Source organism: Ranitomeya imitator, chromosome 2 (genome assembly GCF_032444005.1).
Source record: "Ranitomeya imitator isolate aRanImi1 chromosome 2, aRanImi1.pri, whole genome shotgun sequence".
Classification (NCBI taxonomy): domain Eukaryota; kingdom Metazoa; phylum Chordata; class Amphibia; order Anura; family Dendrobatidae; genus Ranitomeya; species Ranitomeya imitator.
The window spans coordinates 378,742,933-378,769,311 of record NC_091283.1 but is presented as its reverse complement, the minus strand read 5'-3'; the positions used below and the strand labels follow the sequence as shown (position 1 = coordinate 378,769,311).

General features: G+C 46.4%; 1 protein-coding gene across 1 annotated transcript in view; it reads right to left on the bottom strand.

Annotated features, from left to right (window-relative positions):
• Positions 1 to 5,989: 5,989 nt before the first annotated feature.
• Positions 5,990 to 26,379, bottom strand: part of LOC138664038 (zinc finger protein 1 homolog) — a 44,410-nt gene continuing 24,020 nt past the window's right edge. The window contains exon 7 of the mRNA XM_069750451.1: positions 5,990 to 7,455. Within this exon, the coding sequence (XP_069606552.1) occupies positions 6,623 to 7,455 (833 nt within the window). The 3' untranslated portion in view covers positions 5,990 to 6,622. The remainder of the gene's footprint in view (positions 7,456 to 26,379) is intronic.

Genomic DNA, 26,379 nt, shown 5'->3' with positions numbered 1-26,379 from the left:
CTTAACGCTTATAAAATATGTGTCCCCTCATACCTTGAAACCATCCCGGAGGTGGGACTTTTCTTTGGAATGAGACGCAGCACGGCCAGCATTCATGCCTCCATGGCGCCGCCTCCTCAGCGTTGTTTGAATCTGTCCCGAAGCCTGCGCTGTTATGTTTAACCTTGGTCAGGCGCTGTTAGCACAGCCCTTCTTCTGACATCATTTGATGTCAGGCTGACTGCACCTGTGCGTACGCGCTGCACGAGATCCCGCCCCGCAGTGTCTTCTGATTTTGTCACACTGCGGGCCTGGGATTCATGGGCATGCCCAGTGCATATCTTCAACTCCTACTCATCTGCTTCCGCCTTCCTCATACTGTGCGGCGTCACAGGCCTGGCATGTGATTATGGATCAGCTGATACCGCACACTCAGAAGAGGGCAGATGGAGAGGAGTGAGAGGCAAAGATATGCACTGCGCATGGCCATGAATCCCAGGCCCTCAGTGTGACAAAATCAGAAGACACTGCGGGCCGTGATCTCTTGAAACGCGCCCGCACAGGCACAGTCAGCCTGACACCAAATGATGTCAGAAGACTGGCAGCGGTAACAGCGCATGGCCAAGGTTTAACATAATAGTGCGGGCTCCATGACAGATTGAAACAACGCTGCTGAGGCTGTGCCCGGCACCAAGGGGGTCTGAATGCCGGCTGTGCTGCATCTCATTACGAAGGAAAGTCCCACCTCCGGGATGGTTTCTTGGTATCAGGGGACACATTTTATAAGTGTTTAGTTCTGCGTGTGCAGGGAGCATAACTAAAAGAGCCACCTTTTCCTTGTGCATTGTTAGGGCTGTACAAGGTGGGATTCAAAGTTGCTAATGTCTGGGGGGGGGTTAAAGGTTCCCTTTCAACTTGCTCCAATTAGACCTCAGCCTACATTCTGTCATGTAATGCCTGGGCTCCAACACCGCCAGTTGCTGCTCAGAAGTGTCTTTGTCACGGGTACTCCCTCCTGCCCAGCCTGGTTCCAGCACCGTCAGCTGTTTCCGGGTAGTGTCAAGGTCACTTAGACTCCAAAACTTTGTCCTGTCGTGTTGCGGTCGGGTTAGCCGACTCCATGGTGCCTGCAGTTTAGGTGCTTCCTATGTGGGCTGCGGGAAGTGGCAATCAAGGCTAGTTCTGTAGTGCCAATAGGACAAGCTCGCCCTGTAGGACTGTTGGTTTTCGGTAACTGCGGCTGGATCGCGGCCTATTTTTTCTTTTACTGTGGACCTTCTGCCGCCTGAGTTCCAGCACCATTAGCTGGTTCTTGGCAACACAATCTTGATTAGGTCCCCCTGGTTCCAGCACCGTCAGCTGGTTCCGGGCAGAGCCTTTGGCTTAGGTCACTCCTTCTGGGTATCCGAGTTCCACCAACGTCAGGCGGTCCTTGGTAGTGCTTTGTGGCACAGGTACCTACTGCTTAGTAACCGGGTTCAAGCACCATCGGCTGGTCCTCGGTCGTGCCATTGGCTCTTCTACCTTCGGGTAGCCATCTGGGTTCCAGTACCGTCAGCTGGTTCTCGGCAGTGTCTTTTGCTCTTTTACCTTCTGCTCCCCATCCTGGTTCCAGCACCGTCAGCAGGTTCCGGGCAGAGCCTTTGGCTTAGGTGCCTCCTTCTGGGTATCCGAGTTCCACCAACGTCAGGCGGTCCTTGGTAGTGCTTTGTGGCACGGGTACCTCCTGCTTAGTAACCGGATTTGAGATTTTGATGAAGAGGAATATGAAGGAGATGATGAATTTCAATATGAAGAAGAAGAGTTGAATGAGAAGAATATGAGGAATTTAAAAAAAAAAGGATAATATGAAGAAGGTGAAGAAGATGAATAAGGTGAAGAAGTTGATGAAAAAGATGCTGCTGGTGAGGATGATGAAGAAGAAAGTGTGGTAGAAGTAAAAAAAAAAAAAGGTGCAGAGCATGGAAGTAGAGAAACATACATATCTGACAAGATCTAAAAAATCTAAACATAGTCAAAATCTTTCTAACTCCGAACGTGTTAAAAAATGTATAATTCCTGCTATTCCATTTGAATGGGCTAAACCTCTATGCCTTTAATGTCCCCTCCACCCAGGGGCGGATTATCAGAGGGTCAATATGGGCGGTAGCCCAGGGCCCAGTGGTCTGGGGGGGCCCTGGGCTACTGCAGAGATTGACCCTCTGCTAATCATCTGTGAATGCCCGCCGCCGCCGGCATTTATGTGCCCCCGTACCCGGTGGGCAGAGAGGGGGCCCGCATCGGGCCCCTTCTCATCTGCTCACCGGCCCCCTTGCAGCGTGCGAGCCCGCACGTCAATAGTTAACAACAGCCACCAGCCAATTGGAGGCTGGCGGCTGATGTCGGCCGCAGCGCACACGTCGCCGGCGTCTGACGTCATTGTCAGTCGCCGGCGAGTGTGCTCTGTTGGAGGGAGCTCGCCGCTGGAGTGCGGACAGGTGAGGAGATTGTTTGTTTTTTTTTGTTTTTTTTGGATAACGGTGGACACACTGGGGCAGTTTGCTGGAGACCACTGGGGCAGATTGCTGGAGGACGCTGGGGCAGATTGCTGGAGGACGCTGGGGCAGATTGCTGGAGGACGCCGGGGCAGATTGCTGGAGGACGCTGGGGCAGATTGCTGGAGGTCACTGGGGCAGATGGCTGGAGGACACGGGCAGATTGCTGGACGCTGGGGCAGATTGCTGGAGGACACTGGGGCAGATTGCTGGAGGACACTGGGGCAGATTGCTGGAGGACGCTGGGGCAGATTGCTGGAGGACACGGGCAGATTGCTGGAGGACGCTGGGGCAGATTGCTGGAGGACGCTGGGGCAGATTGCTGGAGGACCCTGGGGCAGATTGCTGGAGGACACTGGGGCAATGCTGGAGGACACTGGGGCAATGCTGGAGCACACTGGGGCAGATGGCTGGAGGACACTGGGGCAGATTGCTGGAGGACGCTGGGGCAGATTGCTGGAGGACGCTGGGGCAGATTGCTGGAGGACACTGGGGCAGATTGCTGGAGGACGCTGGGGCAGATTGCTGGAAGACACGGGCAGATTGCTGGAGGACACTGGGGCAATGCTGGAGGACACTGGAGAAGATTGCTGGAGGACACTGGGGCAGATGGCTGGAGGACACAGGCAGATTGCTGGAGGACACTGGAGCAGATTGCTGGAGGACACTGGGGCAGATTGCTGGAGGACACGGGCAGATTGCTGGAGGACACTGGGGCAGATTGATGGAGGACACTGGGGCAGATTGCTGGAGGACACTGGGGCAGATTGCTGGAGGACACTGGGGCAGATTGCTGGAGGACACTGGGGCAATGCTGGAGGACACTGGGGCAATGCTGGAGGACACTGGGGCAGATTGCTGGAGGACACTGGGGCAGATTGCTGGAGGACACTGGGGCAGATTGCTGGAGGACACTGGGGCAATGCTGGAGGACACTGGGGCAGATTGCTGGAGGACGCTGGGGCAGATTGCTGGAGGACACGGGCAGATTGCTGGAGGACGCTGGGGCAGATTGCTGGAGGACGCTGGGGCAGATTGCTGGAGGACGCTGGGGCAGATTGCTGGAGGACACTGGGGCAATGCTGGAGGACACTGGGGCAATGCTGGAGGACACTGGGGCAGATGGCTGGAGGACACTGGGGCAGATGGCTGGAGGACGCTGGGGCAGATTGCTGGAGGACGCTGGGGCAGATTGCTGGAGGACGCTGGGGCAGATTGCTGGAGGACGCTGGGGCAGATTGCTGGAGGACGCTGGGGCAGATTGCTGGAGGACACTGGGGCAGATTGCTGGAGGACGCTGGGGCAGATTGCTGGAAGACACGGGCAGATTGCTGGAGGACACTGGGGCAATGCTGGAGGACACTGGAGCAGATTGCTGGAGGACACTGGGGCAGATGGCTGGAGGACACTGGCAGATTGCTGGAGGACACTGGAGCAGATTGCTGGAGGACACTGGGGCAGATTGCTGGAGGACACTGGGGCAGATTGCTGGAGGACACTGGGGCAATGCTGGAGGACACTGGGGCAGATTGCTGGAGGACACTGGGGCAGATTGCTGGAGGACACTGGGGCAGATTGCTGGAAGACACTGGGGCAATGCTGGAGGACACTGGGGCAGATTGCTGGAGGACGCTGGGGCAGATTGCTGGAGGACACTGGAGCAGATTGCTGGAGGACACTGGGGCAGATTGCTGGAGGACGCTGGGGCAGATTGCTGGAGGCCACTGGGGCAGATTGCTGGAGGCCACTGGGGCAGATTGCTGGAGGACGCTGGGGCAGATTGCTGGAGGACACTGGAGCAATGCTGGAGAACACTGGGGCAATGCTGGAGGACACTGGGGCAATGCTGGAGGACGCTGGGGCAGATTGCTGGACACACTGGGGCAGATTGCTGGACACTGGGGCAATATGCTGGACATACTGGAGCAGATTGCTGGACACACTGGGGGCAGGACTGGAGGCATGGGCAGAATGTAGACACCGGGCAGAATGAAAGACATGGGGCAGGATTGGATCCTGGGGCAGGATGGATACGATGGAGACATATGGGGCAGGATGTGGAGATCATATGGGGTAGAATGGATACTCATGAGGGCAGGATGCGAGAACATATGGCTGGAGCCAGGAATGAGACACACGGGGCCAGGGTGGGGAATATTATTACCATAGGGGCTAATTAAGGGATATTATTACTGCAGTGATGTATTTATTTTATTTTTTGAGTATACAGTTTTAAATGGGGGGGCGGTCCTGTTACTGTGTAGAGTGACACTATGTTGCCTTTTTTTCTTCATGTGGTGTAATGTAGAATTTGTGAAAAATTAAGTAATGTGTTCTGCAAGCGGAGCTCGAGATAACTGTATTATTTCCTGCAGAAACGAGTCCTGGCTGGAAGAAATGATGGCGGTCTCTGCTGGATGAAAGATGAAGGACTTCACCTAGAGACGTCACTGGTGAGTCAGTGTTACCTATACACTGACACTATACACTTTATACTATATACAGCGGTCCTGTGTACAATGTCACCAGTGATCACAGTATTACCTATATATTATATACAGAGCTCCTGTGTATAATACCACCAGTGATCTCTGTATTACCTCTACACAGACACTGCATACTAAGTACAGATCTCCTGTGAATACTGGCACTTATGGTAATAGTATTGTGTTTTTTTATTTTTATTACTGATCAGTATTGTAGTATTCAGTCACTATTGTGGTGGTAATATGTGGACTGGAAATGGTGTTGTGGTATTTGTCCCTTGTATGTACTATTTGGTCACCAAGTGGTGGTAATATGTGGTCTTGACATGGTGCGGTGGTATTTGTTCCTTGTATGTGATATTATTCGATCACTGTGGTTGTAATTTGTGGTCTGGTCATGGTACGGTGGTATTTGTTCCTTTATGTGATATTATTCGATCACTGTGGTTGTAATTTGTGGTCTGGTCATGGGGCGGTGGTATTTGTTCCTTGTATGTGATATTATTGGTCAAAATATACCTAAATTGTATTGCAGATTTTAACAAATATTTAATAGGTTACAGTAGAGTAGGGCCCGGACATTTTTCTGGAATAATCTGGTTCGGGTATATCATGACCCCCGTCACATGACCGGGGGGGCCCACAGTGTCTGAACAGCCTGGGGCCCTGGCTACCCTTAATCCACCCCTGCCTCCACCTCCTCCGATACATTCTACGTTATTCTTAGTTGTTTTCCTTCATGTGGAATTAATCTACAAGGAAAGAAAGGGTTTATTTTAATTCCGATATTTTGGTCCCATTGACTTGCATTGGCATCGGGTATCGGTATCGGTGAGATCCGATATTTTGCTGATATCGGCCGATCCAATCCGATACCGATACTTTCAAATATCGGAAGGTATCGCTCAACACTAGTGATAAGATAAATCCATACATAATATGTAGAACACTCAAATAAGCCATAGCCCAGATTACAAATCAAACATTGATGTCATGAAAGATACGTGTTTAAAGAGGAACACATCAGAGAACAATGGAAAATGGAGTATGTCCATACAAAATATATATGTGGAACATTCAGTAGACCTAGAACATATGTGCACATGATACAACATTGATGCCTGGGCAGAAGAAGCAGATAAGTGAGAGATAATAATAGTTCAGGAAATATAAGGTAAGTAACACATATACATTATTAATGACAAAGAGATAGAGTGAAAGAATCATGACATATTTGAATAACCCAATATAATATAACATATATTTATAAAGTCCAAAAAAAGAAAATATATATACCCGCACTGCTGACAAAATGCGATCACCTGTGTGCGTGCTGTAAAATGCTGTACCAGTGCCTTTATTTCCTACTCATTGCATGGGCACTAGGGGTGCTTAACCAAAAAAGTGCATTGTGTCCGAAAATACATGAGAACAAAAGTAGTTAGCACTCACCAAGCCCACTGCTGCAAACAAGTCTTTATTAGGACATGGACAGGGAGAACATGTTGTCTGAAGGATGACAGCTGTTTCGCGCTACACGCTCCCTATATGAGCTCTCTGATAGGCAACAAAACTTGCTTTGTAAAATGTTTACTACATTCCGAATGTGAAAAATGTTTTTTTTTACTCTCTATGAGTTCTCTTATGTTTGCTAAGAGTGGAGCCATCATTAAAACATTTCCCACATTCTGGACATGAAAATGGTTTGTCCCCTGTGTGAATTCTCAGATGTCTAACCAGGTCCCATTTGTTTCTAAAACATTTCACACATTCGGAACATGAATATGGCTTCTCTTTTGTGTGAATTTTTTGATGTACAATCAGATTTGATTTGTATATAAAACATTTCCCACATTCTGGACATGAAAATGGTTTCTCCCCTTTGTGAATTCTCTGATGATAAACAAGTGTCCTTTTCTGTGAAAAACACTTCCCACATTCTGGACATGAAAATGGTTTCTCCCCTGTGTGAATGCTCTGATGATAAACAAGTGTTCCGCTCTGTGAAAAACACTTCCCACATTCTGGACATGAAAATGGTTTCTCCATTGTGTGAATTCGCTGATGTGCAACCAGGTTTGAATTGCGTAAAAAACATTTCCCACATTCGGAACATGAATATGATTTCTCCTTTGTGTGAATTCTCTGATGTGCAACTAGGTTTGATTCGTTAAAAAAACATTTCCGACATTCTGAACATGAAAAGGATTTCTCTTGTGTATGATTTGTTTGATGTTGCATATCCGTACTGTTATTTTTACTATGCTCAACAGTCTGTGATAAATCAGAAGATAGGACTTGTTGAAAAGGATCAGTTGAAAGCTTTTTGATGTGAAGACTTGGAAGTCGATCCGGGATAAGGATCTGCTCTTCATACGAATCTGATTTGACACCATGATTTTCTTCTTTAAAATGTGCAAATAACAGATGTTTCTCTGAGCTTCTGCTACAGGTATCTAACAAAAATAAAAGAGATTTTAATTTTTTTCAATAACAGGGAATAATATTTAACATAGTAACTGTTAGCAAGGCGAAAAAAAACACATTAGTCCATCCAGTTCAGCCTATATTCTATCAGAATAAATCCCCAGATCTACCGGACCCCCAGGTTTCCCAGGATAATGTGCATGAAATGCCCGGATCAGTCGATCAGCATGGACAGATCGTGCCGGAACCCAAGATCGATCCTCAGGACCATAACCCCTCCAATGGACCAAATACTGAAGTGAACTACGAACCATACGAGAATCCACAATCCGTTCTACTTCAAACTCGGTCTGACCATCCACAGAGACAGGAGGCGGAGGGGATGGAGGTCCAGCGGAAGATGGTACAAAGGACTTAAGAAGGGATTTATGGAACACATTGGGGATATAAAGTGACTGAGGAAGGCGTAAACGAAAGGCAACTGGATTGACCACCTCAGTGATCTCGTAAGGACCGATATACCTAGGACCAAGCTTAGCAGAAAGAATCTTAAGACGAATGTTCTTGGTAGACAACCACACTTTATCTCCTACCAGAAATATAGGTCCTACAGACCGTCGCTTATCAGCAAAAAGTTTATGTTTGCCCTGAGCCTTCCCAATGTTCTTCTGGACCTCCCTCCACACCTCCCCCAACTGCTGCACTGCCGTATCAGCCCCTGGACATCCTGAATCCAGCCTAGAAAATTCACCAAAATGGGGGTGAAAACCGTAGTTACAGAAGAATGGAAAGGTGCCGGTGGACTGGTTAATCCGATTATTAAATGCAAATTCAGCCATGGGTAATGAAGAACACCAATCATCCTGCTGAGACGTAGCAAGACACCTCAAAATCTGTTCAAGTGACTGATTGGTCCTCTCCGTCTGCCCATTGGTCACAGGATGGTAAGCAAAGGAAAAGTTCAAACAAATACCCAATTTTTTACAAAATGCCTTCCAAAATTTGGACACAAATTGTACTCCTCTATCAGAAACCACACTCAAAGGCACACCATGCAGCCGTACAACGTGCTCAACAAACAATCTAGATAGTGTCTTATCATTAGGCAATCCTGCCAGAGGTATAAAATGCGCTTGCTTACTGAATCTGTCAACCACTACCCAGATTACAGTTTTGCGATTGGAGGGAGGAAGATCAGTGATAAAATCCATGGACAAATGAGTCCAAGGTCTATCCGGAATTGGCAATGGCACCAATTCCCCGGCCGGCCGGTTATGGGAGCTCTTAAGGTACCGTCACACATAGCGACGCTGCAGCGATACCGACAACGATCCGGATCACTGCAGCGTCGCTGTTTGGTCGCTGGAGAGCTGTCACACAGACAGCTCTCCAGCGACCAACGATCCCGAGGTCCCCGGTAACCAGGGTAAACATCGGGTAACTAAGCGCAGGGCCGCGCTTAGTAACCCGATGTTTACCCTGGTTACCATCCTAAAAAGTAAAAAAACAAACGCTACATACTTACCTACCGCTGTCTGTCCTCGGCGCTCTGCTTCTCTGGTCTGGCTGTGAGCGCCGGGCAGCCAGAAAGCAGAGCGGTGACGTCACCGCTCTGCTTTCCGGCTGACCGACGCTCACAGCCAGAGCAGGAGGAGAGCAGAGCACAGCGCTGGAGGACAGACGGCTGTAGGTAAGTATGTAGTGTTTGTTTTTTTACTTTTAGGATGGTAACCAGGGTAAACATCGGGTTACTAAGCGCGGCCCTGCGCTTAGTTACCCGATGTTTACCCTGGTTACCAGCAAAGACATCGCTGAATCGGTGTCACACACGCCGATTCAGCGATGTCTACGGGGAGTCCAGCGACGAAATAAAGTTCTGGACTTTCTTCCCCGACCAGCGATCTCCCAGCAGGGGCCTGATCGCTGCTGCCTGTCACGCTGGACGATATCGCTAGCGAGGACGCTGCAACGTCACGGATCGCTAGCGATATCGTCTAGTGTGACAGTACCTTTAGCACGGGCACAAGTATCACAAGCAGACACAAACACAATGATATCAGAGTTCATGGAGGGCCACCAAAACAGCTTAGCAATAGCTTTCCGGGTGGCAGAGATCCCCAGGTGACCACTAAGAGCAGAATCATGGAACTCATGGAGAATCCTCAATCTGAACTGAACTGGGACAAAAAGCTTATTGTCAGGCAAAGAGGGAAGAGCAAGAAACTGAGCCTCTTGAATCTCCTGCTCCAATTCAGAGGATACCCCTGCAACAACCACCCCATGCTGAAGAATGGAGGAAGGAGGTTTGGGGGGTGATATTGGATCAAAACTGCGAGATAAGGCATCAGCCTTGACATTCTTGGAACCAGGCCGAAAAGTGATTGAGAAATGAAAACGAGAGAAAAAAAGCGACCACCTAGCCTGTCTAGGAGTTAACCGTTTGGCAGTTTCAATATAAGACAAGTTCTTGTGATCAGTAATCACCGTGATCCAATGAACCGCCCCCTCCAAAAAATGCCTCCATTCTTCAAAAGCCAATTTTATAGCCAATAACTCCTGGTTCCCAACATCATAGTTCCTCTCAGCAGAAGAAAACTTCTGGGGAAAAAAAGCACATGGTCTTAAGTTGGTCAAAGTAACGGGTCCCTGAGATAACACCGCCCCTACTCCCACCTCTGATACGTCCACCTCTACAATAAATGGTTTAGATGGATCGGGCTGAACTAATACAGGAGCAGACATAAAACACTTTTTTAATGTAATAAATGCATCAACTGCCAAGGATGACCAAACTTTGAGATCAGCCCCCTTGCGAGTGAGATCGGTGAGTGGCTTGACTACCTGAGAAAACCCCTTGATGAATTTCCGGTAATAATTGGCAAAACCCAAAAAACGCTGCAACCCCTTGAGGTCTCTGGGTTGCACCCAATCAACAATGGCCTGTACCTTTCCGGGATCCATCCGAAACCCATTCGCAGAAAGGATGATCCCCAGAAAAGAAAGCTCCTGGACACAAAACAAACATTTCTCTGGTTTAGCGAACAAAGAATTTCCCCGTAACCTGTGAAGAACAGCACGTAAATGACCAATGTGAGATTCTTTGTCAGGCGAGAACACAAGGAAATCATCCAGGTATACAACCATAAAGCGCCCGATAAAATTAGAAAAGACATCATTTATGAAGTTCTGAAACACCGCGGGCGCGTTCGTGAGACCAAAGGGCATGACCAAATTTTCAAATAGGACCTCGGAGGTGAGAAATGCCGTTTTCCACTCATCCCCTTCCTGAATGCGGATAAGGTTATATGCTCCCCTAAGATCGAGTTTGGAAAACCAGTTAGCCCCAGACAATTGGTTATAGAGATCAGGAATGAGTGGGAGAGGGTAGGTATTTCTCACCGTAATTCTATTTAGTTCCTGGAAATCGAGGCATGGGCGTAAACCACCATCTTTTTTCTTGACAAAAAAAATCCCGCGGCCACAGGTGAGACAGAGGGACGGATGTGACCTTTGCGTAGACTATCAGAGATATAGTTTTTCATAGCAGTACGTTCCGGGCCAGAAAGATTGTACAAACGGGCTTTGGGCAATTTAGAACCCGGAATAAGATTGATGGTACAATCATATGGACGATGTGGTGGTAAGACCTCAGCCTCTTTTTCAGAGAACACATCACCAAAGTCCTTTAGGTACTCCGGAATACCTTCTGGACAAATGGCGGACACACACACAGCAGAAAGACAACCATTGGAACAATTAGGACCCCATTTAACAATATCACGAGATCCCCAGTCTATAACAGGATTATGCCTCTGCAACCAGGGAATCCCCAACACCAGTCCCGCAGGAAGATTATTCATAACAAAATATGAAATTCGTTCCTGGTGTAAGGAACCCACCTTGAGGAGGAACTCCTCAGAGACAAATCTAAGAACACTTTGAGCCAACGGTGTCTTATCAATTGCAACGATATGGATGGGAGTCTCTAGTCTAAGTGTCCCTAAAGGTACAGTCACACTCAGCAACTTTACAACGAGAACGACAACGATCCGTGACGTTGCAGCGTCCTGGATAGCGATCTCGTTGTGTTTGACATGCAGCAGCGATCTGCATCCCACTGTGATATCGCTGGTTGGAGCTAGAAGTCCAGAACTTTATTTGGTTGCCAGGTCGGCGTGTATCGTCGTGTTTGACATCAAAAGCAACGATGCCAGCAATGTTTTAACATGGAGCTAACAACCAGCTACAACGATAAGTGAGTCGCCGTTACGTCACTGGATCGCTCCTGCATCGTTCTGAAGCTGCTGTGTTTGACGTCTCTACAGCGACCTAAACAGCGACGCTGCAGCGATTGGCTCGTTGTCTATATCCCTGCAGCGTCGCTGAGTGTGACGGTACCTTAACTTTAACTTGGACACCAGACTATAGTCAATGAAGTTCATGGAAGATCCACAGTCCACAAATGCGGAGGTGGATGCAAAAACACCTCCATAACACAGTTCCACCTGTAGCAAAACTTTTTGACATGAGAAAAATGGTACCTGAGAGTCTGGATGACCTCCAAGACCATCACCCAGACTCGGCAGCTTGTTACTCGATGGACAAGAGGGGCAGTCTTTCTTCCAATGTCCTGGATTTCCACAATAAAAACATAATTTCCCATCACATCGCCGTTTCCTCTCCTTCTTCCTTGAAATTGATGACACCAACTTCCATAGTCTCCTCAGACTTGACAGGCAAAATAGGAATCTCACGCTGGATAATTCTTCTCTCCCGTAATCTCCGGTCCATACGAATGGCCTGAGTCATGGCCTCCACCAGGGAACTGGGTGGCGTATGAAGGGCCAGAGTGTCCTTGAGATGATCAGAAAGTCCTCTCTCAAACAGGCATCTCAGAGCAGAGTCATCCTAGGACACCTCAACGGACCACCGCCTAAACTCAGAACAATACTGTTCAGCAGTGAGTTAATTCTGGGAGAGACTCATGATCATGTCCTCTGCAACCCTGACGCGGTCCGGTTCATCATAAATAAGTCCCAAAGCCTCAAAGAATTTGTCAACAGACACACGTTCAGGGGCAGAAGCAGGTAAAGAGAAGGCCCATGACTGAGGTCCCTCCCGCAGTAAGGAAATAATTAACCCCACCCATTGACTCATCTCCAGAAGATCGAGGTCGAAGAGAAAAAAAAGCTCGCAACTCTCGTTAAAAGTATTAAATCTCTCCCTCTCCCCAGAGAAGGTATCTGGGAGCTTGACAGTAGGTTCAGGAGAGTGCAAAGAGACATCCACTGAGTCACCAGGCAGGCTAACAACATGAGACGTGTCAAGGGACTGATGTTTCCTAGAAAAATCCAGCACCATCTGTGTCAGACTGGACACTTGATCCGCCAGGTTGCAAAGCGGATCCATGACCAGAGAAAAAAAAAAGACAAAATCCCCTTTAAAGGGAACCTGTCACCCCGTTTTTTCAGATTCAGATAAAAATACTGTTAAATAGGGCCTGCGCTGTGCGTTACAATAGTGTATGTAGTGTACCCCGATTCCCCACCTATGCTGCGAAATACATTACCAAAGTCGCCGTTTTCGCCTGTCAATCAGGCTGGTCAGGTCAGGTGGGCGTGGTGACATCGCTCCTTTCTTCCCCAGCTTTCCGTTGGTGGCGTAGTGGTGTGCGCATGTCCAAGTTCCGAATCCACTGCGCGCACGTGAAGAAACAGCGCGCGATCTGCGCTATTACCCCTGTCATCGGTGGGGGCAGCCATCTTCCTGGGGCCACGCGTGCGCAGATGGAGTTCTCTGCTGCACGGGGCTTCAGGAAAATGGCCGCGGGATGCCGCGCGTGCGCAGATGGAGATCGCGGCGGCCATTTTCCTGAAGCCGAGATGACAGGGGTAATAGCGCAGATCGCGCGCTGTTTCTTCACGTGCGCGCAGTGGATTCGGAACTTGGACATGCGCACACCACTACGCCACCAACGGAAAGCTGGGGAAGAAAAGAGCGATGTCACCACGCCCACCTGACCTGACCAGCCTGATTGACAGGCGAAAATGGCAACTTTGGTAATGTATTTCGCAGCATAGGTGGGGAATCAGGGTACACTACATACACTATTGTAACGCACAGCGCAGGCCCTATTTAACAGTATTTTTATCTCAATCTGAAAAAACGGGGTGACAGGTTCCCTTTAAATGTGTGGTCAGTTATAATGTCGTGCAGCTGCAGTGCAACTAACACCAGGGGGAGTTTAATAGGGATGCGAGACTGCATACACTGAGCAGCTGAACAGATGCCACCTAGTGGCAAGTGAGTAGTCAGAAAAAGCAGAGTCAGGACACAAGATAACACGTCGGTACAAAAAGGATTAAACAGAAAGGATAGTCAGGACATAGCAGGAGATCAGTAAACCAGAGCGAGCAAAATACGGTACAATAGGGACAAATCAAGACAGAGTCAATAACCAAGCCAGGAGATTGATTCTCTGATGCTATCAGAACAGACAAACGCAGGGAAAGGGCAGACAGAGGGGGATTACAGACACAGGACAAGTCAGGGTTAACAGCAGGACAGACCAAGGGTTTCCAGAGTCAGGTTCACAGGCCGAAGACAAAACTATAACTGACACTGCCAGCAAGATTCATAGGAGCTAAATAGCAAACCCGAACCCAGAATGAAGCAGAGCAAAGTTAACCCTTGATATGATCCGTCCAAAAAAGGGCAGACACTAATAAACCCTGGAACGGATCATGACAGTTCACTTCCCTGTAGCTTTGCCATAGTTTTAGGTTTCTTTGTGCCCTTCGGCTACCTTTCGCAGTAAAACATTTAGTAAAGACTCATGACGGCTCATATAGGTCAGTAATATTAGATGTCCATCACATACAATAGATATCAGACCACATGAGCCAGGGCTTTGGAGTAAGTGCAGTGCTCTGGTGCCAGGTACATATTTGTATTGATTTTTTATATTTTTGAAAAGTAAAGAGTGGAAGATAAGCATTTGTGGCTTGGTTTTGACCGGATACTGGATTCTCCCATCATCTGTCTCTCTAGCTGCATCTAATCTCAATAATGTGATTTTTCTCTTTTGCCTGCCTGAACTCGAACTGCTGCTATCTATTGACCTTAATGTGCATCTCACCTGCATCCCTCTGCTTAAATATCTGCCTGCCCGACTTCTGTGTATCACCTGACCATCTATGATCATCAATGTAATAATCATTGAATATACTGCAATTTATGTCCTAGAAACTTCCTGTATCAAAATAAAAATCCTTGTATTGGGGTTAAAAAAGTGAATAGCAGGGGCGCTCTGGACTCACTGTCTGGTTTTGTCAATACCAAACACATGGCAGCTTGTTCCACCTTGCTGGTAAGTACATTCATAACATAATCAATGTACTCTACCAATAAGGCTTCATTCAGACATTAGTGATTTTTCACATATTGATTAATATTCCAGGTGTCATCATGGTTTTTCATACGAATTTCCTTAGTGTTGGGTGAAAGTTTAAATTTTTACTGTCAGATTTTCATAAGATATTTTTAAATTTGGTAAAAGAAATTGCAAAGCTTCTTCTACTGACTGCAAATCATGGACATACCATGAACTAAACACCACTGCCATCCATGTGCTGTCCATTATTTTTATAGACCCATAGACCAGTATGGGTATTTTTGATTTGTGACTCTGATCAAAAATGGACATGTCTCTGTTAGGGATGAGTGAACGTGCTCAGTGATACTTGAATATCACTAGATTATTTGGGTGCTCGGATGTGCTCATTACTCATCAATAGGGATGAGCGAATACAATCGTGGCTATTCGGTACTCGGCGAGTAATGAAGTACTCGCGGTACTCGGAACATAGCGAGTATTTCACTCTGCGCCTCGCACTATTTGGTTCTCCCGCCCAGCATTTGCCAATCACACTAATGCCGCAACCTTCTTGGTTGTGGGCGGCATTAGTACGATTGGCTATCCGCCCAGCATCATACACGAGTCATATCATTGGCACTGCGTAAGTGGCGTACGAGTCCCGCTCTGACAGCAAAAAAAAAGACAGGACTTCAAATAGTGTTTGTACATTCTAGTGAAGCAGTGGTGTAAAACCACTCGTGCAGCCCCTGACCAGGTGCCCCCATGTTATATTCATTTGTTTACAGCATACATTTTTTTAACATTTACACCTTTTTAGCCTATTCCTCAGCCCCCAGACCGCTTTGTAGGGTCCAGCAGACAATTACTCGCATTTTCCATTGACTAACATTGGACTCGCCACTCATACCAAATACCCGAGTAGTACGGTATACTCGGTACAAGTATAGGGAGTCCAAATATTTCACTACTCGCTCGTCCCAACTCAGCAAGCATTAGGCAGAGCTCGATTTCAAACTAATTCCCACCCAGCATGTTTGACTCCTGTTACACAGCCAACAAGCAAGCGGAGATTTCCTGCCAGTCACTGTATTGCCATATCCATCTTGATGACGCATTGCACAGCTCTGTGACAGTTCTTATTAGAGGGAGAGAGTGCTTGTCCAGGCAAGTGTGCGCACGGCATAACAAATCAGAGTCCAGTAGTGTTGATACCGGTGCTGAAGCTGATCCATTATACTAACAGCCCGTTAGCTTTACTGCTTGTATCAGATACAGAGACAGTGAGAGAGAGTTGCAGAAGCAGAGAGAGTGGCTGAATACAGTCTCTAGGCGGGGATTAGTGCTTTGCAGTCTGTTGCTAAATATACGGCTGCAGCAGTTGACCACATTCGGGTTTTTTTGTGTGTGAAAAAATTTACTATATTGTCAACCTTAGAGTATTATATACTTTGTGGTACAAATTGTTTGATATTTTATACTCCAAAAAAAGTGATGAAATATTTTTCTGTTTTCACTTACTCATCCATAGAGTTTTGCGTGCTCTGTGATGCATTTCTGAAGGGGGAAGTGAGTGTCCTCACTGAGGGTGGGTGGGCGAAGCAGGTAGAAAGCTCCTTATGGGTACTAGACCCATGAGACAGTAGCTCATTTGTGAAGTAAAGTAAATAAGGCAGCACACTGCAGCGCTAGAACATGCAAACTTGAAACACGAAATTTGAACTGCATTACTGCACTAGAAATATGAAAAATGAGAGCGTTTAGCGCATAAAAATGGCCAATTTTATGGGTACCTGGTAGCCCCTTTACGGCATCTCTCTTATACCAGGTCCTACACTTGCCCTACCTCGCTGAGAATAAACGTCTCCATCTGAATGGGTACATGCGAAACCTCTTCCTAGACTAAAATTCTCTCTCTCTATGGAGGGGTATTGGACCTGCCGTAATTAAAACACCTGTGGCTAGGAGGCGGAGTGCACGATCAGAAGGCTAAAGAATACATTTCAAAAACCTGACCGGCACATCCAAACAAAGACTAAGTGTGAACAGGTGCTGAACCTAGAGTCGCCAACTCGTATATAGTTAAGTAAATAAGGCAGCACACTGCAGCGCTAGAACATGCAAACTTGAAACACGAAATTTGAACTGCATTACTGCACTAGAAATATGAAAAATGAGAGCGTTTAGCGCATAAAAATGGCCAATTTTATGTGTACCTGGTAGCCTCTTTACGGCTATATACGAGTTGGCGACTCTAGGTTCAGCACCTGTTCACACTTAGTCTATGTTTGGATGTGCCGGTCAGGTTTTTGAAAAGCAGCTCATTTGTGGACATCAGCTGATCCCATGGCAAAAGGTTATACCATTTACAAAAGGGGGAAATTGACATAGAAGGGTTAATGTTTTGCCTTTAATTGCTAGAATTTGCTCTTATGATGCTGTAGTCTTGTAGTCTCCGATTCAAGGATTTTATACTTCCTATCTTGTTTTCAATAGTCAGCAAACAGCATGTTCTGGGTACATGGTAAATAGAGGTCAGCATGACCCGTGGGAAACAGGGGGGGGGGGGGCACATGAGTTACATTTGCTGTAAAAAAAACTGCCTCTTGTTCCATTAAAACAGTTTTTTCTCCAAGCAACCTCCTAATTCAGCCTCACTGGTGATCTGGCATATCTAACTTTGGGTCAGAACAAAAACAGGTATGATATTAGCAAACAGAGAGTTCTCCCTCTGTCTCTGTAACACCACATGGACATGTTCCTGGTAAGTGTCCAAGTCTGGGGAGAAATTTACAATGTCATCGAGGTATATTACAACAAATCTTCCAATGCAATTAGAGAAAATATAATTCATAAAATTCTGAAACACCGCAGGTGTATTAGATAATCCGAAAGGCATGACAAGGCTTTCAATCAGACCCTCAAACGTTAAAAACGCCAATTTCCACTCATCACACTTCCGGATCATTATCAAATTGTAAGCCCCTCTAAGATCAAGTTTAGAGAACACCCTGGCCCCCAGAAGCTGATTATATAAGTCGGGGATGAGTGGAAGCGGGTACGTATTTTTAACAGTGATTTTGTTTAGTTCTCGGAAATCAAGTCAAGAACGGAGACCCCCATCATTCTTTTTAAGGCCCCTTTCACACATCAGTTTTTGCAATCAGTCGCAATCCGTCAAATTGAAAAAAAATGATGTCGCCGGATCAGTTTTTTCCTCATAGACTTGTATTAGTGATGGATTGCGATGGATAGCCTCACATTTCATCCGTCGTTCGCTGGATCCATTGAAAATTGTTTGTCCCGCGGCCGAAGAAAACGGACAAAGTAACATTTTTTGTGTACATCGAAAAAACAGACAGGGACGGATCCGACACCGTCCATCGCTTGCTAGAATAGAAGCCTATGGCGCCGGATCTGTTAAATGATGGAATCCAGTGACGGATTCCGTTTTTTTACCTGAGCATGCTCCAATCCAATTAGCCAGATCCGCTAGTCGGATCAGTCCAAAAAACGGATCAGTCACATCAGTTTTTCACAATCTGCAATGGATCCGTCGAGCCCACGGATTGTGACTGCTGGCAAAAAACTGATGTGTGAATGGGGCCTAACAAAGAAAAATCCAACAGGGGAGGAGGAAGGACAGATATGACCCTTCCGTAAACTTTCACTAACATTCTTTCAAGTCGGTCCATTCAGGCCCCGACAAATTGTAAAGGCGAGCTTTTGTCAGTTTGGTGCCAGTAATAAGGTCAATTGCACAATCATAGGAACGATGGGGAGGAAGTATCTCCGCATCTTTTTCTGAGAACACATCTCCAAAGTCCTTCAGGTACTCCGGAAAACCCTCTAGACTATGGGAGTATGTTTGTACCTTTTTTAGACATTTTTTGGAACAGTTGGGGTTCCATTTCACAATCTCTTTCAGACACCAATCAATAACTGGATTGCGAGTCTGCAACCATGGAAACCCCAGTACAAAACTAACAGGTAAATTATCCAAGACAAAACAGGAGATGGATTCAGAGTGGAGTGCACCCACTTGGTGAAATCCACCGTTGCTCTATTGACCAAATTGTGAGCCAATGTTGTCTTCTCAAGGGTGATGATTTGAATGTGTCTTTCTAAACTAACTGTCCCTAACCCTAATTTCAGAACCAGTCCTGAATCAATAAAGTTAACAGCAGATCAACAGTCAATGAATGCCAATGTTGATAACACCTGGTTCTCAAAGGAAATCATCATATTAATCAGTACTTTGTCAGACGAAAAAGGTACCTGGGAGTCTGGGTGACTTCCTTAGTCGTCATTCAGACTCAGCCGTTCTCCTGATGGTTTGGTAGCTTGAGGAAGAATTGGGCAACTCTTAAAGGGAAGGTGCCGCGTTTTAATATTGTAAAAAAAAAAAAAAAACCTCTTTAATTCCTTATTTTCATAAGTTATTTTCAAGTGCATAGTATTTATTGTTTTTTTTTTATTCATTTTTTTTTCTGCCACTGGGCGCCGCCATTTTCATTTGCAGGACTGTAAGTGTAGCTGCACGACACTTACAGTCTTCACATACGGCTGCCCTGGACATAGAGATCAGTAGTCGGCGTCCGACCCCATAGCTAGCATTATAAGCTTCTCTGCTCTGATGTGGCCACGCCCCCTGGGCGGTCTCCACACCACAGCAGAGGCAGGAGATCGGCGCCATCTTGCTTTAGCCTACAGTGGAGTGTACCTGACTGTGAGCTCCACTGTAGAGCCGTGCTGTTGGAGGAGCAGCTCCATCTGTCTCCCCTCACACTCAGCGGCCGTTCCCTGTCCTCTGCTGCCTATAATCTCTAGAATCGCTAGAGAGGGTGAAGTGCTGGGGTCTGATGTCCTCTTATCAGGAGCTGCAGAGAGGTAACAGAGGGGGATGGGGGAGAATCTCTGTGCTGCTCCGACCCTGTCTCACTGCAGCTCCTCACAGGACATCAGACCCTGCATCTATCACTATACTGTGCTGAGCCAAGTATCTAATCCTCTCCTGTGCTGACCTGTGTATCTAATCCTCTCCTGTGTGATACTGTCTGCTGAGCCGTGTATCTAATCCTCTCCTGTGTGATACTGTCTGCTGAGCCGTGTTTCTAATCCTCTCCTGTGTGATACTGTCTGCTGAGCCGTGTATCTAATCCTCTCCTGTGTAATACTGTGTGCTGAGCCGTGTATCTAATCCTCTCCTGTGTGATAGTGACTGCTGAGCCGTGTATCTAATCCTATACTGTGTGCTGAGCCGTGTATCTAATCCTCTTCTGTGTGATACTGTCTGCTGAGCCGTGTATCTAATCCTATACTGTCTGCTGAGCCGTGTATCTAATCCTCTCCTGTGTGATAGTGTCTGCTGAGCCGTGTATCTAATCCTCTCCTGTGTGATACTGTCTGGTGAACCGTGTATCTAATCCTATCCTGTGCTGAGCCGTGTATCTAATCCTCCTGTGGAATACTGACTGCTGAGCCGTGTATCTAATCCTCTCCAGTGTGATACTGTCTGGTGAGACATGTATCTAATCCTCTCCTGTGTGATACTGTCTGGTGAGCCATGTATCTAATCCTCTCCTGTGTGATACTGTCTGGTGAGCCATGTATCTAATCCTCTCCTGTGTGATACTGTCTGGTGAGCCATGTATCTAATCCTCTCCTGTGTGATACTGTCTGGTGAGCCGTGTATCTAATCCTCTCCTGTGTGATACTGTCTGGTGAGCCATGTATCTAATCCTCTCCTGTGTCATACTGTCTGCTGAGCCGTGTATCTAATCCTCTCCTGTGTGATAGTGACTGCTGAGCCGTGTATCTAATCCTATACTGTGTGCTGAGCCGTGTATCTAATCCTCTCCTGTGTGATACTGTCTGCTGAGCCGTGTATCTAATCCTATACTGTCTGCTGAGCCGTGTATCTAATCCTCTCCTGTGTGATAGTGTCTGCTGAGCCGTGTATCTAATCCTCTCCTGTGTGATACTATCTGGTGAACCGTGTATCTAATCCTCTCCTGTGTGATACTGTCTGGTGAGCCATGTATCTAATCCTCTCCTGTGTGATACTGTCTGGTGAGCCGTGTATCTAATCCTCTCCTGTGTGATACTGTCTGGTGAGCCATGTATCTAATCCTCTCCTGTGTCATACTGTCTGCTGAGCCGTGTATCTAATCCTCTCCTGTGTGATACTGTCTGGTGAACCGTGTATCTAATCCTATCCTGTGCTGACCTGTGTATCTAAGGCTATGTGCACACGTCCGGATTTTTAGGGTTTTTTTTTTTGCGGAATTTCGCCATAAAAACGCTATAAATCCACAAAAAAAAGCTAACATTATGCATCCTATCATTTAGAATGCATTCCGCATTTTTTGTGCAGATGTTAGCGTTTTTTTCCGCAAAAAAAACGCATACCGCAAAAAATCCGGACATGCTCTATCTTTTTGCGGATTTCCTATCAAAAAGGACATTCCGGAAAATAAAAAAAAAAAGCAAAAAAAAAACGCAAAAAATCCGCGCAAAAAACGCGCAAATTCCGCAAGAAATCCGCGCAAAAAAAGCACGCGGATTTCTGGCAGAATTCTCAGGATTATGTCAGGAAAAAATCCTGACGTGTGCACATAGCCTAATCCTGTGAAATACTGACTGCTGAGCCGTGTATCTAATCCTCTCCTGTGTGATACTGTCTGGTGAGCCGTGTATCTAATCCTCTCCTGTGTGATACTGACTGCTGAGCCGTGTATCTAATCCTCTCCTGTGTGATACTGTCTGGTGAGCCGTGTATCTAATCCTCTCCTGTGTGATACTGTCTGGTGAACCGTGTATCTAATCCTCTTCTATGCACTCCTCTCCCCCCTGCATATCTTTCCCCATTGCACACGCAACTCAATGTGTACGATAACAGGAGCTGCGAGCGTCATGCTGTATTATGGCATTATGTGAGATCTATATGACGGTATTATGTGATCTGTATGGTGGTATTATGCTTGATCAGTATTGTGAGAATTATATGGTGGTATTGTGTGTGATCTATATGGCGGTATTATGTGAGAACACTGGCAGCATTATGTGTGATCTATATGGCGGTATTATGTGAGAACACTATGGCAGTATTATGTGTGATCTATATGGTGGTATGTGAGAACACTGGCAGTATTATGTGTGATCTATATGGTGGTATGTGAGAACACTGGCGGTATGTGTGATCTATATGGCGGTATTATGTGAGAACACTATGGCAGTATTATGTGTGATCTATATGGCGGTATGTGAGAACACTGGCGGTATTATGTGTGATCTTTTAAGCGTGCCCTAAAAACTCATTTGTTCAGACTGGCCTACCGCCTCAATGCATTAACCTAACGATCCCTGTGTGGCCTATATTAAAAAAAAAAAAAAAAAATTAATTAACTGGTTCATGCAGCTTTACATGAACACCCAAGCCTTACACTATGGCTGGTCCGAATAACTATAGCAATTGTTACCATCCACCTCTCGTGTCTCCCCTTTTCCTCATAGTTTGTAAGCTTACGAGCAGGGCCCTCACTCCTCTTGGTATCTGTTTTGAACTGTATTTCTGTTATGCTGTAATGTCTATTGTATGTACAAGTCCCCTCTATAATGTGTAAAGCGCTGCGGAATATGTTGGCGCTATATAAATAAAAATTATTATTATTATTATTATCTATATGGCGGTATGTGAGAACACTGGCGGTATTATGTGTGACCTATATGGTGGTATTATGTGAGAACTGTATGACAGTATTGTGTGATCTACAGTGGGGAAAAAAAGTATTTAGTCAGTCAGCAATAGTGCAAGTTCCACCACTTAAAAAGATGAGAGGCGTCTGTAATTTACATCATAGGTAGACCTCAACTATGGGAGACAAACTGAGAAAAAAAAATCCAGAAAATCACATTGTCTGTTTTTTTAACATTTTATTTGCATATTATGATGGAAAATAAGTATTTGGTCAGAAACAAAATTTCATCTCAATACTTTGTAATATATCCTTTGTTGGCAATGACAGAGGTCAAACGTTTTCTGTAAGTCTTCACAAGGTTGCCACACACTGTTGTTGATATGTTGGCCCATTCCTCCATGCAGATCTCCTCTAGAGCAGTGATGTTTTTGGCTTTTCGCTTGGCAACACGGACTTTCAACTCCCTCCAAAGGTTTTCTATAGGGTTGAGATCTGGAGACTGGCTAGGCCACTCCAGGACCTTGAAATGCTACTTACGAAGCCACTCCTTCGTTGCCCTGGCGGTGTGCTTTGGATCATTGTCATGTTGAAAGACCCAGCCACGTTTCATCTTCAATGCCCTTGCTGATGGAAGGAGGTTTGCACTCAAAATCTCACGATACATGGCCCCATTCATTCTTTCATGTACCCGGATCAGTCATCCTGGCCCCTTTGCAGAGAAACAGCCCCAAAGCATGATGTTTCCACCACCATGCTTTACAGTAGGTATGGTGTTTGATGGATGCAACTCAGTATTCTTTTTCCTCCAAACACGACAAGTTTTGTTTCTACCAAACAGTTCCAGTTTGGTTTCATCAGACCATAGGACATTCTCCCAAAACTCCTCTGGATCATCCAAATGCTCTCTGGAAAACTTCAGACGGGCCCGGACATGTACTGGCTTAAGCAGTGGGACATGTCTGGCACTGCAGGATCTGAGTCCATGGTGGCGTAGTGTGTTACTTATGGTAGGCCTTGTTACATTGGTCCCAGCTCTCTGCAGTTCATTCACTAGGTCCCCCCGCGTGGTTCTGGGATTTTTGCTCACCATTCTTGTGATCATTCTGACCCCACGGGGTGGGATTTTGCGTGGAGCCCCAGATCGAGGGAGATTATCAGTGGTCTTGTATGTCTTCCATTTTCTAATTATTGCTCCCACTGTTGATTTCTTCACTCCAAGCTGGTTGGCTATTGCAGATTCAGTCTTCCCAGCCTGGTGCAGGGCTACAATTTTGTTTCTGGTGTCCTTTGACAGCTCTTTGGTCTTCACCATAATGGAGTTTGGAGTCAGACTGCTTGAGGGTGTGCACAGGTGTCTTTTTATACTGATAACAAGTTTAAACAGGTGCCATTACTACAGGTAATGAGTGGAGGAAAGAGGAGACTCTTAAAGAAGAAGTTACAGGTCTGTGAGAGCCAGAAATCTTGATTGTTTGTTTCTGACCAAATACTTATTTTCCACCATAATATGCAAATAAAATGTTAAAAAAACAGACAATGTGATTTTCTGGATTTTTTTTTCTCAGTTTGTCTCCCATAGTTGAGGTCTACCTATGATGTAAATTACAGACGCCTCTCATCTTTTTAAGTGGTGGAACTTGCACTATTGCTGACTGACTAAATACTTTTTTGCCCCACTGTATTTGATAGTATTGTGTGTGATCTATATGGCGGTATTATGTGAGAACACTATGGCAGTATTATCTTCAGAAAGCGGACCCATTCTATGGTGGTTCTGGCTGAGCACCTGCACGCGGGTCTGGGGTAATAGAGGGGGCAGCATGACCTCCAGTTAGGTGCAGTCAGGGGAAGGCTGGTGAGGCAGCTGAAGAGAGGGGTCTCATTTTTATTGTTACTATATGGCTACATTTCCTTCCCAGCGTCACCCCGGACTTCGCCTGTCACCTCGCTTTCACATATTGCCAGGACAGGATGGAGAAGACAGGATCTGAGGAGGGGAATGGGGTCTGCATGCAAAGTCTGGATCAGACCAGGCCCTCAATCCGCAGAAATGTTTCCTGGATTTCTGTGGAGCAGACGGTCCATCCATGTGTATAAAAGACAGCGCTCTATGTACAATCCCTGGCAGCTCCGCACACCGAACAGGGGGCCCACATAGACCAGCACACTGCTCTCCTGAAATACTCTGTGCTGCTGTCACCCTGCTCCCTCCACCACATATCTCCCAGAATCCTTGCTGCCTGCCATCCTTGGTGACTGTCTACTTGTCAGTATAAGGCTGCTTTCACACTAGCGTCGGTACGAGCCTGTCGCAGTGCGTCGGGCCGATGTACCGACGTATGCTGTGAAAGAAATGTCCGATGTGGGAAGCAGAAGCAGTCTTACGACGCTTCCGCTGCCCCATTGTTAGGTCTGGGCATGAGGGGGCGGAGTTTCGGCCGTGCATACGCGGTCGAAAATGGTGGACTCGACGCACAAACGTTACATGTAACTTTTTTTGTGGCGGCGGTCCACCAAAACATGACGCAACCGTCGCACAACAGTTGTGACGTGTGGCAATACGTCGCAATGCGTCGGTAATGTTAGTCTATGGGGAAAAAACGCATCCTGCAGACAACTTTGCAGGATGCGTTTTTTCTCCTGAATGACGCATTGCAACGTACAGCCAACAACGCTAGTGTGAAAGTAGCCTAAGGCTGCCGTCCACTATCAGTATTTGGTCAGTATTTTACCTCAGTATTTGTAAGCCAAAACCAGGAGTGGGTGATAAATGCAGAAGTGGTGCACATGTTTCTATTATACTTTTCCTCTAATTGTTCCACTCCTGGTTTTGGCTTACAAATACTGAGGTAAAATACTGACCAAATACTGATAGTGTGACGGCAGCCATACTCTGCAGTCACCAACAAAATGGCTGCTCACTGGGTTCCTGAATATCATCCTCTCTAATCCCTTAGCAAACACCCAGAAGGGGAGGAGAGGAGACATCACACGTCAGCAGACTCCGCCCATAATTACTGCAGTGCTGTAATGTGAGCTATTTCTACACTAGGTTTTTCTGAAATTTCAGCAGCTGCTCCCCCTAGTGTTGAAAAGTGGAAATTCCAAAACTTTTCAAATTATTTTTCATATTTTACTAAATTATAAACAAATGATAATATTTTTTAAGAAAATGTAATCATTAATTCTTTACATTTTTACAATTTCTGAAAAAAATTTTTTTTTGATGGCACCTTCCCTTTAAAAAAAATGTCCAGAGAGACCACAGTATAGAGAGAGTCTGAGTTCTTGTCTCCGTCTTCTCTCCGCAACATGAAGACTGGCAACTCTAACCTCGGGTAAATGGACCTGCTCCTGGGAAGAATAACATGCGGCCTGCTGTAGTTGATTCGTTTGGCATGACTCATGGCCTCCATCAGAGAACAAGTGGCGTCATGGAGGACCAGAGCATCTTTGAGTGTCTCGGAAAGACCTCTTTGGAACTGGCACATGAGAGCAGCATCGTTCCATAGGACTTCAGTGGACCACTGCCGGAACTCAGTACAGTAGTCTTCAGCTGTGCGACCCCTCTGTGCCATGTTCATGATCTTAGCCTCAGTGACCTGGATTCTGTCAGGTTCGTCATAGATCAGACCTAAACTGTCAAAAAAGGCATCAACGGAAAACCGTTCTGGGGCTTGTGGCGACAAAGAAAATACCCAGGTCTGAGGACCCATTCGCAGTATAATGGTCAGTATAAAGGCCCAAGATCAAAAGGAAATGTAGAGTTACATAATAAATTGGCACATACACATCCTGGGATGCAAGATAAATTAGGTGAAAGAATGCGGGGAAGCTTTGCACATATCTGTGGTTTTATGAGATGCTGGCAGAGCATT